Source organism: Rhinoraja longicauda, chromosome 9 (genome assembly GCF_053455715.1).
Source record: "Rhinoraja longicauda isolate Sanriku21f chromosome 9, sRhiLon1.1, whole genome shotgun sequence".
Lineage (NCBI taxonomy): Eukaryota > Metazoa > Chordata > Chondrichthyes > Rajiformes > Arhynchobatidae > Rhinoraja > Rhinoraja longicauda.
Window position 1 is genome coordinate 37,668,885 of NC_135961.1, and position 18,979 is coordinate 37,687,863.

Sequence of the window (18,979 nt, forward strand, 5' to 3'; positions counted from 1 at the left end):
ATGGTGTTTAAAAGCCAAGGTTTACCAATTGGACAACACGAGCCAGATATGCTCAAAAGCTTTTCAGTGTACTTCAGTACACGTGACAATAAACTAAACTGAACTAAACTAAGGTGTAGGGAAAACCAGAAAATCAAAAAACTGCTGATGCTGGAAATCTAAAATTAAAACAAAAAACGTTGAAAACACTCAGCAGATCAGTCTGCATTTGTGGGGAGAGAAACAGAACTTAAATGACACGTGGAAGACTCGTTCCAGCATGTTCTGTTTTTATATCAGTCAAGCAGACATTGCCTCAAATTCCTCTGAGAATAATGCAGGAGGAATATCAAACTGGAAAAAGGGGGAGAAAATGAAGCAATGTTTTAAGATGGGAAATAAAATAATTTCATGAATCGTTAAGCAGAACAATGTTCTTACTAATGCATACTGTTGAGCATGGAAATTACTGTCAGGTCACATTTGATTCCAAATTTTATAATGCTAGGATTCATGCTTGAATCACATTTCAAGGTTCAAATACTACTTAGGATTTGAAAAATGCATTCAAGTATTTCACTTGGCAGGAAATTATTTTAAAATTAAATCCCCCGTAAGTTGTTTAATTGATTCCAGGAGTTGCTGCTGCAGTAATAAACACAATTTAACAGTTTATTTTCCCTCACAATGTTTGAACAAATGATATAGTTTTGTGGGAAGTATAAGAGTAAATAATTAGAGTGCTGCATCTGATGTGAGGACAGATTGCCAGCTCAAAGCTGAAGCAACATAAAGCTGCTATGTTAATCAATTCATTTTATTTTTGAAGCGATGAGACGGGTTTGCTTTAATGCTTAGCCAAGATGCCAAACAATTTAAATGGTTCTGACAATGCAACTATACTAATCAAAAACATGTTCACTCAGTCCTCCCCATGTTGAAATTTTCCGGTGTTGCTTGTTTACCTTCAGCTGTGAGGGACGTACTGTAGTTCCTGTCTGCTTTACCTCTTACCACAACTCAGAAGCGAGTACAGTAGCAATGAATCATCGAAATGTGGTCAGAGGTAACTCTTACAAAAATTAGCAATTAGCTGCTGGCAGTTAGCAATTAGATCCATTATTTGATGGGTGGATGCAACTCTAAATCCACTGAAAGATTTATGCAGGCCAGTGATAAGTTGAGCAAGGAGGTTTAAGAATGAGCAATAAAATTAAAGCTCAGACGAGAGGAAAATACATTCCTGAAATTACTGTTCACAGATCAGGCTATTCAGCTCATTTTAATCCATCCTTCCAAAAGGAGCATCCAACCTGTGGTATTTAATTTTATGACCATTACCTTGCAGAGGTTAAATACCAGCTCTCTGGCAACTCATCATACCTTCCCTGAACCAGGACTCCACCGTACTTCATGAAAAGATCTCCTTCGCACCCCGAAACCAGAACCTCAGCCGTACAAGACACACTTCAATTACCTCTCTTAGTTCCAGAAGCAAGATTGTGTCAATATTATTATTATTGATTCATTTTGAGGATAGAGAAACAAGGAATGGCAAGAAAAAAAAGACACAAAGTGCTGGAGTAATTCGGGGGTCAAGCAGCAGCTCTAGAGAACATGAATATGGAACTTTTTGAGTTGGGACCCTTCTTCAGATCTGCAAGGAATTGCAGATGCTGTTTTACAAAGATAGACACAAAATGCTGGAGTAACTTAGAGGATCACGAATCATCTGTTGAGAACACGATAGATGATGTTTCAGTCAGAACATCTGAAGATGAGTCTCCAGCTGAGCCCAAACTTGCCCTTATCAAATGTCCGTATGTATAAGCCAGACACAAAGCAACAGACACAAGAAAACAGTTAATTGAATTGTAATGTCTGTTAACAGACACAAAATGCTGGAGTAACTCAGTGGGACAGGCAGCATCTATGGAGAGATGGAATAGGTGGCGTTTTTTCTGACTGAAAGTCTGGGGAGAGGGAGTCTGGAGATATGGAGGGGTAGGTGTGAAAATGACAAATCAAAGGAGACAATGCTAAGGAAATATAGAATGGCTCATTGTTAGCTGAGGGGAAGGCGACAAGGAGATATACAATCAGTAAAATTAATCAGAAGGACAGTGAAACTAGTCAGAGAACTAGGGAACTAGGTTGGGGGAGGGATGGAAAGAGAGGGAATGCAAGGGATACTTGAAGTTAGAGAAATCAACATTCATACCGCTGGGTTGTAAGTTGCCCAAGCGAAATATGAGGTGCTGTTCCTCCTATTTGCATTGGGCCTCACTCGGACAATGGAGGACAGAAAGGTCTGTGGGAATGGGAGGGGGTTCCCTGTCATGTCTGCAAGTTCTTTTGTGTTGCTACTTGCTAAGCAAAGGATGAGTTGTCAACAGAGCGTCCTTCATTGAAGGCATCAACTCTTAAAGCAATAGTGTCTGGGAACTGCAAATCTCTTACCATGTGGCACAGAGTTTTTCAATGTGCACTCAAGCTTAGTCATACAGCACAAAAACAGGCCCTTCGGCCGAACACATCCATGCCGACCAAGGTGCCCAAAGAAGCAAGTCCCATATGCCTGCATTTGGCCCATAAACCTTTCCTATCCATGTATCTGTCCAGAATCTTTTAAATGTTATTGTACCTGCCTCAACTAGCTCCTCCTGCAGTTCATTCCATATATCCACCATCATATGAGTGTTATCCCCTGTTTTACTTCAGTTTCCCATGGTAAATTCAATTTTGAGCTCTTGGTGTCTTTGGTCGGTGAACACCTCGCCACAAGTGTACCTGCCATTCTGTACTATGCACTCCAGTCACAATGGATCGTGGTTTCATGACTGAATACATTTTACTGTGCATTCTTGACCACCCTCTTCTTGGTACATTATTAGTACCTGCAAATACTAAGCTGTTCACTGGGTCTGTAATACTGAGTCCATTAACAATTAGATATGTGAAGTAATACTGAGTCCTTTACCTCATAACTACAGAAGACGGAATTAGTGGGCTGAAGGACCTGTTTCTGGATGAATTGCTCTCTATTACTGGATAACATAAACTCAACTGCAACAACTGCTACTATGGTTGCTTCTTAATGTTCCCCATCTATGTGCCTCTATTTTCACAGTTTTATACTCTGATTTCACCCTGATTCACTGTACACCTGACCTTTCATCTTTTCTCCTGTCCCTCGAGCCCCATGTAGTCATTTCCTTTGATCTCTGTATGGGCCACCGTAAGGTTTATATTTTTGTATTCTGCCATATCTGTTTTCAGTAAGGCTTATTGAACTCTTATTGGCTACAGCTTATAAGGATATAAGGAAGTCTGCACCTGCTAGGACATCATCACGGGACCTGTAGTACCTCCACACTGCAATGTTGTTCTCCTTAAAAGCATTCAATGCAACCTGTGCTTGACTTAGTCCAATTAGCAATTCTGTAAATATCAAGAGTCTTGTTGACACTGAGTTCTTGGCTAGAACTTGCACCTCCCCTCTTCTTCTCCATCAGTATTAGAAGTGGCAAGTTCAATTATAGCAAATCATTGTATTATCTCGTGTTCAACCTACTGCCTCGTACGTCATTTGAAGACACTTGCACTGAAGATAGAACAGTGCAGCACAAGAACATGCCTTTCGGCCCACAGTGTCTGTGCTGAACATAATACTAACACCAACTTTTATCTGCCTGTACATAATCCATATCCCTCCATTCCCTGCATATCCACATGTCTATCCAAAACACTCTGAAATGCCATTATTATATCTGCTTCAACCACTACCCCCAGCAGCATGTTCCCGGCACTCACCATCCTCTGTGAAGCAGCTGTTGGCCTGAAACTTCTGTGAACTGGCTGTCAAACCGCCATCTTTATGGCCAGGTGCCTTCTTCTTGCATCTCTACCCTATAGTAATTGTGGAACCGAGCCATCTTGAACAGGTATTCAGAGGCCTGGTGGCTCTCATGCCATCCACATCAGACCTCCTACCTTTTGTGTCCATGTGACCAGCAGCCTCACTACATTCTCCACTCACATGACAAACTGTTTCTCAGCTGAAATGCTATGACCCAGCTGTGAAGAAGATTGCCCGCACTCTCATTACTACTGTGGTAGACATGTTACCCCATCGCATCACAGTCATACTCTGAGCAAAACTTCATGTTTATGTTTAAACATGTTTATGTGTTTTCTCCATGTTGGCTGTTATTCCACATTCTCCCCCGTCAAATCCCCTTTATTCCTTAATTTCACCTGAATTCTCTCATTCGCCAGGCTGCATACTGAGCAATTCTGCAAAAATTGATTTAACAAGGCCTGAAGAAGGGTCCCGACCCAAAACGTCATCTATCCATGTTCTTCGGAGTTGCTGCCTGACCCACCGAGTTACTTCAGTACTTTATGTATTAAAAAAAATATTATCTGCAGCATCATCTTATCAGAATCTTCAGCTCATCTACATACTCATTCACTGGATCCTCTGATCCCCAGCTACATGTGCCAAACTTGTGGCTTTCAAAGACTGACTGCATTGGGTTAAAATCTCCCTTCACTGTTTCCATGGTGTCGCAATTGAAACCTCATCCATAGTTTGTTGTGCTGTTCGGCTTACCATCATCTCATCTGTCTCCAGCCCTGTCATCTCAACTGCTATCTTTCTCTCTGCATGTATTGGTGTTTTGCTTTATTTTGTCCATTTTGAGACCTCCACAATATTACTTTCCCTCAGGTTTACTTCCACTCATTCCATACAAGTGCTGTGGAAGTCAAAGTTAAAATAATCATCGTAGAATAAAATATAGTTGACTCTGTCTTCCATTTTAACTGATACTTATTGACTTATACTGATACCAGTTGATCTGACAGACAGGAGACAAAAGAATTTGCTGGAATCTGGAGCACAAAAAGGAGAGTTGCTGGAGGAACTCAGCAGGCAGAATACCATTTGTGGAAGCAAATGAATAGTCAGTATTTTGTTGCATACCTTTCAACATCTGAAAGATCTGCAGGTATCACTATAAATTAATACCAAATCACTGTTATAACAAAGGTACAATGCTTAAAATAAAGATATTTCTCTTAGAACCTTGCATTTTGTTCTGACTCCACAATCCTTGTATTGAATTTGCAGCATATTACCCAAGATATGTTGAAGCACAGATGAAGGACAAGCTTTGATTCTGCACAAACGTAAGTTCATTGCGAACATCAGGAAGTCTTTATTTATGCACAGTGATAAATACTTGTGGAAGTTCTGCCAATATGGAATAATTCCAGTGTTGTTAGATGTTATGATAGGGTAGCAAAAGGTTTATATGCAAGAACAAACTATGAGCTAATTGGCCTCGAGAATCTTAGTTAATGTAGCTCAATGAAAGTTTCATCCTGAATTCAAAATATCCTCTTTGCACATATTTTGGCTTGGGTGCCAAGATCTGTGCAAACCCTAGCGAAACCGGACACACCAGGGTTTGTTTAATGTCACCTCCCTTACACTGTACTGCACAGGAAACTAAGTGATTGCTTATTCTCCCTGTGGGGTTGTCCTAACTCTCACTTGGCTCCTCCCCATAACTGAAAGCTGCTTCAGCGCATTTTTATCAAATGTTATTTGGTAAATAAAACTTGAAGAAATTAAGACATTTGAAATGATACCACACATGAACAGAAACCACATTTGGACACAAAGTGCCTGACCTGCTGAGTTACTCCAGCGCGTTGTGTCCTTTTTTGTAAACCCCAGCCTGTGCATTTCCTTGTTTCCACAGTTGGACATTTTTGTCTGAATCCTACCTCAGAATATTTTCACGATTTTTCCAGCACTCTAATCTGATATTTTGCAAATTTATGCTTCTGTATAAATTGCTTGAAATTTTAAAACTTTTCTTAACACAGTGATACTGGATGGTGGTAAAAAACAAACTATTGGTGGAACCCAGCAGGTCGAACAGCACCTGTGGAAGAAATGGAATTGTCAAGATTTGGGTTGAGACGCTGCATAAGTCAATTTTACAGTAAAATGGTATTTTCAGATGTTTCCCCTTTCTGCATTTTCTACCACAAATTCTTCCTGAAAATTCTATCATTTAGAGTTGAGTCAAGTTCACACTGGATGAATGACAGATCCGACAAGTTAACTTTATTCAGTTTATTTGAAATCATAGTATCATAGCTTTCATTAACATTGCAAGCCTACTCTATAATTCAACCAATTAAAGATAAGATACTCTTAAATGAAATATAATTTATAATATTGTACTACATGTAAATATTATATTTGGAATATTTATTGTTGAAATATTAATTGAATTAGTTTGCAGCACATAGATTCATGATGACATTGTCAAATGTTATTACCCTGGCATGCACTACCTTGATTTCACAGTAGAAAACACTGGAAAATAACATTATTTATATGACATATTTGGGGATTTTTGCAGAAAATACAATTGCATTGCAGAATATATTAACATTTATTAGCAGGGGTGGTGGTGGAGGCGTGTTCAGTAGTGGCATTTAAATTACTTTTGAATAGGCACATGGATATGCAGGGAATGCAGGTATATGAATTATGTGTACACAAATTCAAGGTGGTCTTGGCACGGTACAGAAATGTGAGCTGATGGGCCTGTTCCTGTGTTATACTGTTCTATACTTTGAAATTGGTTGGCCATCTGAAGAAAATAATTTTGCAAAACAATATTTGGATAGGCATAACATTACCAACTGTAGAATACATATAAGTGCAGTCAGTAAAAATTGTTTCATTTGATTCCTGTTCACTCCAATATTAATAGAGCTAATGTCGCATTCAGTCAACTGTTGTTTTGATGTCAACGGTAATCTCCGTAGTTACTTGGCACGAGGAAGATGGGTGGAGCATTATTTATTCCATTCAAGGAAATCATTGTTAATCCATGACGTAACTACTTAAACCTCATTGTGTCTCAATAACTTAGGCTGATGAAAATGTGTAAATCTCACTTATTTCATTAATACTTCTTCATGCAGGTGTATTTTCTAACCATTCCTGCAAAGACTGCCTCTAAATCTATATACTAAAACTCTTGTTTGTTATCTTGTTTGTGACTGAACTTCAGCTAAAACGGTACATGATAGTGCGACAATTTTAGGCCCACCTTACTCACCATTGTCACTTTAGTGATAATGCAAGTAGTTTATTGAAATCAGTGTTATATATTTAAAGTTATTTACATTTTTAAGTTTAAAAGGAGGGGATGGGGGAGGGGAGGGGGGAGAAGGGAGAGGGGAGGGGGGGGTTGAAGAGAGAGGGGAGGGGGGAGGACAGGGTGCTGCACCAGTGCAGGAGAGGTTTGGGCCCAACGAGTCCACTTGGTCTAGTTTTAGATTAAAATCTCCGCTCCCAAAAAAGTAGTTGCTCTCCACCATTTTGGAGGGGATGTGCGGGGATGGAGGGATATGGATTTTATACAGGCAGATAAGAGTTGGTCTTAGCATCATATTCATCACAAGCATTGTGGGCTGAAGGGCCAGTTCCTGTGCTATACTGTTCTATGTTCTCCTGCCCCATCAGTTAATCCTTAATACATCAAAAACTACACTCGTTAGCCATTAAACTCAAGAGAATCCATTCATAGTTTGTGCCATCTCCCTTCATAATTTAACCCATTGTATCATTACACCCTGCTCTCGCTCCCTGTATTCCCAACCATGCACCAGGTGTATTTTAACCAGGGGGTTACAAAGCATAAATCCTGTCATGTAATTATTAAGGCATTGTTCCATTTGTCTTTCTAATTAGTTTATTTACTCATTCATGACATTCTAATATACGTGTCTGAAGAAGGGTCTCGACCCGAAACGTCACCCATTCCTTCTCTCCCGAGATGCTGCCTGACCTGCTGAGTTACTCCAGCATTTTGTGAATAATTACCTTCGATTTATACCAGCATCTGCAGTTATTTTCTTATTCTAATATACGTGTGTCTGTAAGTCTCAGTACCTGCTGTGCCTCGAAGCATTCTAAATTTGGTATGTATTCTCTTTGTAAGCGTTTTTAGGTTCAGAACTGTTGACCCCTTTGGCTACAGTGAAATCTACAATGGTAGTTTTGCTTATTCATTTAATCATGGTTGATCTATGACATAAGTACTTAATACCTGCTTTAACTCATTAAACCTTGATACATTAGATTAATGAGACTTTTTGCAATTTAATATTTCCACCTAAACTGCCACCATGTTGTTAGTCACTATATCTTGATTTGCATACACTGCTTTCTATCCCATCATTAATTCATTTAAAAATACAATGAATAGTTTTGTCTCAAAGGATGTGTAGGAAAGAACTGTAGATGCCGGTTTAATCTGAGACACAAAACGCTAGATTAACTCAGCAAGTCACACAGCATCTCTGGAGAAAAGGAATAGGTGATGTTTCGGGTCTGAAGAAGTCTCGACCCAAAACGTCACATATTCCTTTTCACCAGAAATGCTGTCTGACCCGCTGAGTTACTCCAGCTTTATGTGTCCATCTCCTGTCTCAAAGGAGATTGCTGTGGGATCCTGTTAATGTAAATATCTGCCCATTACTCATGCTGTCTCTCACTGCTCATTCACTTTCCTAACCAGATCAATAACTTGCCTTTAAATCTATAAATTTCACCTGTAGCCAGCCTTCTCTTTTCAGTGAAGCTTCATTGAATAACAACCCTATGTCGTTTTCTTGATAGGATTAGGGTTGCGCAGGTGGGTTCAAGAACCTGATATTTATCAGAAAGTAACTGTCCCTGAACCTGGTGGTGTGGGACTTCAGGCTTCTGTACCTCCTGACCGATGGTAGCGGTGAGAAAAATGGCCTTAACTGGATGGTGGGGATCCTTGATGATAGATGCCACCTACTTGAGGAAACACCTCAGGTAAATGCATTCAATGGTGGGAAGAGCTGTGCCCATGAAGAATCGGGCTGAGTCCACCACTCTCTGCCATCTCCAGTGCACCCGTGCATTGAAACTGCTGTACCAGATCATGATGCAACCAGTCAGGATACTTTCTCCCACTTCAGTAATATTTTCATTTTATGTTCCCAAACCAACAAAAACGCAGGACATATTAGTTTCTATAATGAGCAATGGCTCACAGATCAAGTGGAAGTTTTTCAAATATTCAATTACTTTATCCTTGATTGTGCACTGATAATTTTCTACCATGGATGTTTCACTTGGAAGTCTGTACTGCTTTGTTTTTGCCTTTATTAAATAACTGACTGCCTTGTGCAATTTTCCAAACAGTAGAAAAGTTCTAAAACGGATAACATTTTGGAAAATTATAAGAGAATTTGCAATTTTTTGCACTGACCTCTTTTAAATTCTAAGGAGAAATCATCTGGTTCTGGGGACTGAATATCTCTTCATTACTGTCTCGACATTAGGGTCTCGACCCAAAAAGTCACCTATTCCTCTTCTCCAGCGATGCAGCCTGTCCCGCTGAGTTACTTCAACATTTTGTGTTGAAGGGTCACAACCCGAAACATCACCTATTACTTTTCTTCAGAGATGCTGCCTGACCCGCTGAGTTACTCCAGCATTTTGTGTCTATCTTCAATACTGTTAGTTTGCCTACATGGATTTTGCTGAATTCTTGTATCTGTTTCAATATTGCTTTCCTTGGGCCAAGTAGCTTACTATCATCTTTCTGTGTAAAGATCAATGCAAACTAAGAAAATGCCCAACATTTTGTACAATATCTCCATTTTCAAAGAACCTACAATGCTCATGCTCAGCCTGCTTTTTCTATCATATTTGTAAGGTTTTGTGCTGAATTTGATGTCCCTTGCAAATTCATCTTCGCTTTTACCAGCTGTTACTATTCAGTTGTCTTTTGTTTCTCATGTTTCTCTCAACACTTATTAGCATTTATGCCTTCATGAATACTTTCACAATTGGCATTATATCATCCTTTACTTCTCTTTGAGTAGAGCATTTGTCCCATAGGGAGATTTAAGAAGGCTTGTTTAACGTTTATTTAAACTGCTTTCGATGACATATTGTAATTTTAGGTGTGGCCAATTGTCTGTGTACAATCTCTGGCTCATTACATTGGATGAGCCACGCCTAAATCAAGACCATTCACCTGTATCCATCCATTTATCACTTTCCAGGCTTTCTCCTGTCCCACTTCTTTTTTGCAGCTTTTGCCCTAATACTCCAATCAGTCTGAAGAAGTAGCCCAACCTCAAAATGTCGCCTGACTGTTCCCTCCCCAGATGCTGTCTGACCCAATGAGTTCCTTCTCCATTTTGTGTTTTATTAACATAAATTCTAAGTAATTGCTTCACATTTCTTCTTGCAATTTCTACTTTAGCTAAATTTAGTTCATAACAGAAACTAACATGTCCTGTGCCTTTGTATTTCAGAACATATTTTTGCAGAAAGGTATCCTGAATACCCTGAAGAAAATCATTATCTTCATAATCACAAAAAGATCTCAAATATGTTCCACCTTGTTTTTCCCCAAATGTTCCCAGTGGACCTCATGACCCGAGATATTAGTTATCAAATTAATATGTTGTGTTTTGCCACATAATATTGTTCTCTGTATTTTTGCCAGCCATGGATTTATTTTCACCTCGAGAGTGGAATCCAGCTTTGTCCGTCTTTGGCCAAGATTATAATGAGGTCTCAGGCTGTGAAGTTCTGGCGGGGACTAAATGGAGTATCAGTGAAAGGGTAACTGGTGTGTAAGTGTTGTCGGTAGCTATGCCAATGAGGTGTTCCCACACTTTGTTTCTGATTATAGACTGATGAGATAGCAAGTGACAGGTTTGAACCTATCCTTATTTTAAATGGGCAGTACATCTTCAGATTAATTGTCTACTTTTTTGGGTTGTTTCCTGTGTAATAGCTGCACTGGAGCAATTGGCAACAGATGCAGCTAGTTCAAGTGCAAGACTTCACCATTGTAGAAAGATGTGGATGGAATCTAGCTATCTGCAGAATGTTCAGCTGTTCCTTACTATCACAGAAATGAATCAGTCATCTGAAGAAGGATCCCGATCCAAAACATCACCCATCCATGTTCTCCAGAGATGCTGCCTGACTCGCTGAGTTGTTCCAGCACTTTCTGTCCAAAGTCGTTGCAAACTGGTTTCTACGGTGGCAGATTTCACAAAATAAGACCGAGATTGGTTAATTCGAATGGCCAAGATTGGTTCATTCGAATGGCCAAGATAAACCTTTCAGCGTTGTTCTGTGCAATCCGGCTCCGCCATTATGAAGGATGGAATAAGCTTAAAGCCTGCTGCCATTAATTGCTTAATCATCCAAACATCATGCTCCACTGGCTGTAGTAAACAGCAGCCTTTTTGTTTACTTTTTGGTTACGGGAGCACTTAGCTCGGGCTATAGCAAACTATAAAATAACTCAGCAGGTTAGGCAGCATCTCCAGTCATCGATATGAAACTTTTACGGTTAGGACCCTTCAACATACTCTGAAGAAGGGTCCCAACCCGAAATATCACCTACCCATGTCTACCAGAGCTGCTGCCTGACCCGCTGAGTTCGGGATGCTATGTGAAGTTTGCACCTTCATCCTGTGACCAGGTGGGTTTCCGCTGGATGCTCTAGTTTCCTCCTAAATCCCAAATGTGTGTGCAGCTTGTAGGTTAATTGGCCTCTGTAAATTGCCCCTAGTGTGTTGGGAGTGGATGAGAAAGTGGCATAACATGGAACTAGTGTGAACGGTAATCAATGGTCAGCGTAGGCTCGGTGGGCTGAAGGGCCTGTTTCCATGCTGCAACTTTCAATTGATTACTAAGTGAACCAGGGTTGATAACCCCTTCTCCCCAGCCTAATGGTAACAGCAGCTTAAGGTATATATTGGGCCACAAGGTCAGATAGCTGTGGTTTATAATGCTGTTGCTGCCAGTGAACTTCAGCACCTGATGGACACTGGCCTCTAAGCTGCTAAATGAGTTTTGAACCAATTCAACTGTAGCTCATTAGGTACAGCTTTTGCTGCGGTCTAGTGATCTTGGGTTCATGTCTCAATCCAGCACAATGGTGCAATCTGTGATCAGTTTACTTTCATTTGTGATGAAAATTTATTGTAGCTTATCATTTTTATTTGAAATATTTAAAGTCTTATATAACCCAGATGCATTGTTAATGTATCTCTTGTGTGATTTATTGATCACAGCTTAACTGCAGTTATCAGATCGATGTGCTTGTGAGATTTAACTGGGACTATTGATTTATGAGCACAGAATAATCCAATTTTATTCTTATGAAAACGGATGATAGTTTCCATGAAAAACATTTATCATTCGAAAAATAAGCCAGTAGGGTAATGAATTGATGTGCATCACATCACTGCAATACCACCTATTCATGTTATTTTCTTAAATATGTGACACTGAAGATTTTATAGTCCTATCTACACTGATATATATGGCAAACTGTAAATATTTATAGCCCAGTCTGCGAAGGCAGATGTATATTCATATCTGCCATTTGTAATGGTTACAATGACATTACTGACGATATTGCGAAACCACCCCCCCATCACTTCTCATCTCTAGTGAATAATAGCGATGCCAAAACGGGTATAGCTGTGTTATTTAACAACATTAAAACAGTAACTTAAATACTGCACATGCAGCATAAAAGAACAAGATTGAGTGTGAAAAATCACGAGTAATTGCCGTCTTAAAAGGAAAATGTTAATCGAATGGTTTAAATTAAGTCCTTTATCCGAATTATATTTTACCAACGACAGATGACAATGCAACGAATGCACCCCTGGCGGCAAAGGGCAGAGCGATGAAGCTTCGTTTACTCCACTGCAAGACGAACCTTGGCAAAGGTACGTTCGCCTCAAGCGCATGATACTTTCAGAGCAAACATTCGGGGGGGCCGCAATTCAAACCTTCGTTGAAGTTTAGAGGGGTAACACGCGGGAGCCGCGAACCTTTGCCGTCGTCGCCTCACAGCACCTGATCGCCCGTTGGAGCCGGAGCGGTCGCCAGGCACTAGCGCGCATGCGGCAGGACGCGCGTGAAATATTATCCCACGCGCGTGCGCGAGGAGCCGTTGGGCGAGCGCTCGCGACCGAGGGAGCGGCAACTGGTTCACTCCCTCCACTTCGCCCTCGGGAGCCGCTTGGCTATTTTATTTCAGCCTTTATTTTTTATTATCGTTCTTCCGCGGGAAGAGAGGATTTGTTTTTTTCCCCCCTCACCGTCAAACCTCGCCGACGGGCAGGATGTCGAGCCGCGAAGAGGAGCGCATGAAGCTGGCGGAGATCATCAACCACTGGAACGCCAACCGCCTGGACCTGTTTGAGATCAGCCAGCCGACCGAGGTGAGTCCGTCTCCGGCCGCAGGAGAAGTCCGTCGTGTCCTCGCCCTACGCTGGGCGCTTTGGTTTGGTCCCAGGGTCAGGAGGTACGATGAGCCCAAGATGAGGGGTGTGGGGGTGGAGAGTCTACAGGGTCCGGCGCCTGGCAAGGCGTCCTCGACAACAAAAGGCAGCCGGGGCCCCGGGCTCGGCTTGCCGAGGGGTGGGGAGCGGGAGCCGGGATTGGTTTATAGCTTTGGGGGGGGGAGGGGGGGAAGAGGTTGTAGTACCAATTATTGTGACAGGGATAATGAAAAGCCGAGTTCCCACACGCCAGCCCCCCTTTTAATGCGCTGCTGTGTCATGTTAACCAAATCCCCGGCACAGAGTTAAAGGGAGTGCCGGCCCCTGTTGTTCGCAGCTGCCCAGCCAGTTTTTACCCGGGCGCAGCTCGAGTGAAGCTACAGCTCCCCAGTGTAGGCCGCCACAGGCGTGCTGGCCCCATATATTTGCATCGTAATTTTAAATATATATATATATATATACAATGTAATCATAAATAAAATATTAGACTATATTTGACCAGTTGCATCAGCTCAGATTTCGTGCATTAAAAATCCCCCCTCCCCCGTTTTTTTCACCCCCATCCTTGGACCATAATTGGGCAAGTGTTTGAGACTCGTACATTAGTTTTGAGGAATTTTTCATGTGAGTTATTCATGTTGAATTCCAAATGGGCCGGTGGAGGTCGTTAATCACACGTTCGGCTTTGTCTTGTGCACACATTTGTAAATTGTTGCGATTTTATTTGCGATTGTCGCTTCAGTATAATAAATCGGGAATGACAAACATCTGCCTAGAAATGAATGAGATTTCGTTCAAACGTGCAATGAGCATTCTTTACATTACTGGTTCTATGAGTGCAAAATTATAAACGGACCAATGTTCTTTAAACTTAAAAATATCATTTAACGCATTAGACCATATGCTGAATGATCAAATTATAAAGATTATTGGACCAGATCAACTTCAACCAGCTGACGTTTTCACAAAACTCTTGTATACTCATTCCTTACTCTGTCAGAATGATCAATTGTAGGTAACCTGCAGTCCTGATCTTCATGTGAAGAATCTGTTACCCAAAGCTAAACCCTGCAATTGGCTTGGGAATTTTTCGATTATTACGTTGGAATAAACACATCATACAATATCCTGGAAAATGCAAAAAACTCGATTACCTGAAATCCATTTAAGATATGTGGTTTTAATATCAGAAATGAGTTTGCAATATCTTTCAAGCACTGACTCTTTTAAATTTTACTTGTCCTTGAGAGGTCATGTATCCATCTTAACCATTTGTGTCATTGGTCCTGGTATAATAGACTGGAATATGTCTAGTTGGCTTTGCATTACATGTGGTTTTTAAGTGTCAAACCACAAGCAAACAAGAACGTGCAGCTTTAGTCCAACTTGCCGATGCAGAAACTACAGTAGAAATTCTGTCTGAATTCTATATATTGCAGTAATTGAGCATAGCTTTTGTTGGGATTCCAACTTAGTATCATTTACCGTTGATTCAAAAAACATGTTTATTTCCGCTTTGACAAAGGATGTAGCTCATTGATTTTGTCTTTTTATTCTGCAAATGAGTTGCATTCGAATGCAGTTAAATCTCTTTTCAGATTGTTGTTTGGATTTTGAAGACAAGGAGAAAAGAAAAGTGGTTGGAAAAGGGTCAGCTCATCAGATTTTCATTTTAAACAGTGGGGATGGGTAGGTTACAAATATAAATGTGATAATTGGAATTAGCAAAGCAGCTGCTGCCTAGCGTTTGGTTTTCATGGTTTACATCACATCACATTTCCAAGCAGCACCTATCCTTTGCCCCATCATTTTCAAATAATTTGTTTTAAAACTTCAGACCCCTTGTTCAGATAACTACAGTTTATAGAACATTTAAAATGATTTATACAATCTAATTTTTGCATTATTTTACTTCAAATTTATAATGATGATGTGGGATTTTTCAAAACCATTACTCTCTCAATATTTTTGCATGCTCCATTTATCAATGAAGTGGATGTACACAAATATTACTGGTGTTTAGATCTAGAGCTGGATTATTCCATTGGCATGAAAAAGGTTCTTGACCTCTTTAGGGCTGATATCAAACTCAGTGAAATGTTGCTGTTTCCACTGAAGAGTGCAGGTATAGCGATCTTTACCACAATTCCATGCTGTATATAAATTAAAGATTCATAAGATATGTAGGTAGAAGTATATCCCCATTTACTCCAGAAGAAGCGGAGAGTAAATGGAATTGAATGGCTTGCTTCAAGTTAGTATGCATAAAGGATCAATATGATGTATTCTGTAGAAATCTGATTTCAGTTAGTTTTCACCATCTGATCGTTGAAGAAAGCCTTGGACGAATTAATAATAATATTCATTTATTGTCATTGCAACGAGTACAACGAAATTAAAAAACAGCCAATCCTGACGGTGCGTACAAACATATCTTTGCAGACATGTACTTCTGGTAGGCATTGGAACATGTGATTAACCATGATGAGACTGCTGCACGGTAACAGGACAAGTAGCTAATTTTACATAAGAACCCTTAGAATTGAACACTAAAACTGAAAGTGCGTAGTTTGTGCCCATTCATTTTATTTCCTATCTTGATCAACTAACAGCAAAAGTTGAGTGATCTGGTGCTTATTAAGGGAATATTCTCAATTCTTATTCCTTGCTATGAATTGGGGAGGCCATGTTGGGAGTTAATCTACAGCTTGGAGCATAGTGGCAATATTGCAGAGATTAGTTGAATAGCACTAATAATTTAGTTTTCTAAAATAATGCTCGGTTCAATTTCTCAGGTTGTTGGCAGCTCTGTGGTTCCATAATATTGCATTTATGGAATTGTTCAGTTGATGGCTAGATAGGGTGTGTTTATAATGACCTCTGTACAGCTTATCTTTGGCTTGTTAAGAGTGTTTCTCGCGTGATACTTGAATAATATATTTCATCTGTTGGTCTGCATGTTATTTCTAGATTACTTTCAACATGCAATGTCACAGATATGTCATAATAAGATGCTTGCATAATTTAGCATTTCAATATTTTTGAAGATATTATGGATGTGGTGGAAGATAACTTTCCACTGTGGTCTTTCCTGATTTGCCCTGTTCTGGAAAATTTCTGTTGAAGTTAGAAAACTATATTTGCAATTGTAGAGACTGCATTAACTCATTCTCAAGTCTCATCAAGTGGTACATTTTGTTGAAATATATTCCAACATCCCAAGTTATCTTGATCGCTTCATAGCGTTTTTAAAATACATGCATCTTTGCCTTTGTTTTTGTAACTGTGCTATAGTAAAAATCATTGAGTACATTTAGAACATACTCTGGAATCTTATCTTGGTTCAGATGCCGTATTGTTTTTTAAATTTGATCCTCTAAGATCAACTTAAGAGTTTTTCCCCGGCATGTCTTTCATTTATAGGATTTCCGGAAATGAGCTCTTTGCTGTTTCATAGTTTATGTGTAAGATGCAGTGATATTATACTATTTGCCTTCAATCCACTGTATTTGTACCAGTCTAAAAAGAGCTACCTAACCTAAACCTATATTTCAGAGTATATAACCTTACAGGCCATGACTTGCATGTACTCACCCATCTACCATTCAAGTCTTGACGGTTTCAGCCTTCATGATCCCCCTGGGCATATCCCCCCTCACCACACTGAATTGAAAAAAATCTGATCTCCCCTTTGCTTTGAGGAGTTACTATAAATCTAAGAGCCATTGACACGATTGCAGATGCATGTAAGTTCTTCATATTTACTCTAATGGTCTAATTTAAAAAAAAATCTACTTGCGGGCTGTCGCTATTTCAATGAAAACAATCTTTGGTTATTTCTTCCCTCATTGCCCCATTTCCAGAGCTGACAATATCATTGAAAGTCTCTTTTGCACCCTTGGGCAATCATTTTTCCTGTTAAGTGACCGGAACTATACGCAGTACTCAAGTTTTGGCTTAAGTGATGTGTATGGTCCCTCTCTAACCTTTCTGCTGACCTGTATTCCTCTGGGACTTGTACTGCCCACAGCTGGCACTTCAAAGTGCTGGATAGATACCATCAATGCTGTTTTCTCAAAATCTTCCAATTCCCCAAGCAGGATGAGCAGAATATCATCTGTGTTATTTCGTAGGCAAGGCAATTAGGCCCTTATATTCTTGACAGGTATGTGAATGGGCTACATGAATGCCCAACACAACACTTCCATTGAACACTCTGCTCACAAGTCTTCCACGGAAGTGGGCAGAGGAAAAGATTCAATTATATATTCTTTAAATAATGGGGGGAAAAAAACAACATCTATAGCCGTAGGAATCTCTGGACCCTTGTGCTCAAAGTAGAGAAGGAGTTTTCAGGGTTCTACTCATCATCTCTGATCCATGCATAAGGAGCCCTCGGAAGAAGAATGTAAATGATGGAAGGAGAACACCAACTCCAAAACTGTCCGGCTCTACCTCCCACACATCGTAATCTATAGGTCTCACATTTGCCCTGGTAGTTAGCTTGGAAGTGGAATGGGAAAAAAAGTTGCCTTGGATTCGAACAGCCTGCCAAAAAACAACAACTTTCCAGCTGTATATTCCTTCATCCTGTGTCCCTTTTTAATAAACTCAATGTCCTGTCCTGCTTTTAAGGATCTGTGGACATAAACCTCAATTTTGTTTTGTTCCTCTATCACTCAATATCTTCCCATTCATTAGAAATTCCCCAAACCTTGTTGCCTCCCTGTTCCCATGAGTATAGCCATATGCCATATTTAAATATCAACAAACTAATTCATATTAACCACTGTACTTGGGTCAAAATCATTAACATACACATTACAAAAGAAACAATCCAAGCACTTAATCCTTTGGAGTGCCACTAGTAATGGTCTTTATGTCACAAAAGCATCCATGCCCTTTTGCTTCTTACTCCTGTGCCAATTTTGTATTTAATTTGCCACTTACCCTTGGATCCTATTTTGACCAGCTTGGCATGTAGGTCTTTGTCAAAACACCATGTAAAATTTACGTAATGATTTGCAAAGATGGTGTTAAGTGAAGAATAGCAGAAGATTCGTTCTTTTTTTGACTGTCTAGTCTACCTGGAGGGTTATGGTTTTATCTAGCTAATTTATCTCCCGTACAGTATTTTCTTTTCCTTTTATTTGTGTTAATTGTTTCACAAAATATAGTAGTCACTTAATACATTCTGTATTTATTCACAAAATGCTGGAGTAACTCAGCAGGTCAGGCAGCATCTTGGGAGAGAAGGAATGGGTGACGTTTCGGGTCGAGACCCTTCTTCAGACTGAAGACTATAAATACCTTCGATTTGTACCAGCATCTGCAGTTATTTTCTTTTAATACATTCTGTAAGTCTTCACAGCTGAATTAATGGTATGCTAGAATTATGTATCGACTATTTAAATCTAATTTAAGAATGAACATACTTTTTGTAGTAAAGATAGACACAAAGTGCTGGATAACTCAGTGGGTTAAGCAGCATCTCTGGAGAAAAAAGCTTCAGTTAAATTAGATTGGGTACATGTTTTATGATTTTTTTTTTTCCATGTACACCCCTTAACATTGAAATTGTAAAGTCTCCATCTTC

At 39.9% G+C, this 18,979-nt stretch overlaps 1 protein-coding gene and 1 long non-coding RNA gene across 12 annotated transcripts in view; both read left to right on the plus strand.

Moving 5' to 3' along the window:
- The window catches only part of LOC144596629 (uncharacterized), a 50,658-nt gene extending 37,759 nt beyond the window's left edge, over positions 1–12,899 (plus strand). The window contains exons 2-3 of the long non-coding RNA XR_013547637.1: positions 5,114–5,172; positions 12,739–12,899. This is a non-coding gene — a long non-coding RNA (uncharacterized LOC144596629). The remainder of the gene's footprint in view (positions 1–5,113; positions 5,173–12,738) is intronic.
- A 149-nt stretch (positions 12,900–13,048) lies between these two features.
- Positions 13,049–18,979, plus strand: part of afdna (afadin, adherens junction formation factor a) — a 157,647-nt gene continuing 151,716 nt past the window's right edge. For all 11 annotated transcript variants that reach the window (XM_078405184.1, XM_078405188.1, XM_078405191.1 and 8 more), the window contains exon 1: positions 13,049–13,323. In XM_078405184.1, the coding sequence (XP_078261310.1) occupies positions 13,225–13,323 (99 nt within the window). In that variant the 5' untranslated portion in view covers positions 13,049–13,224. The remainder of the gene's footprint in view (positions 13,324–18,979) is intronic.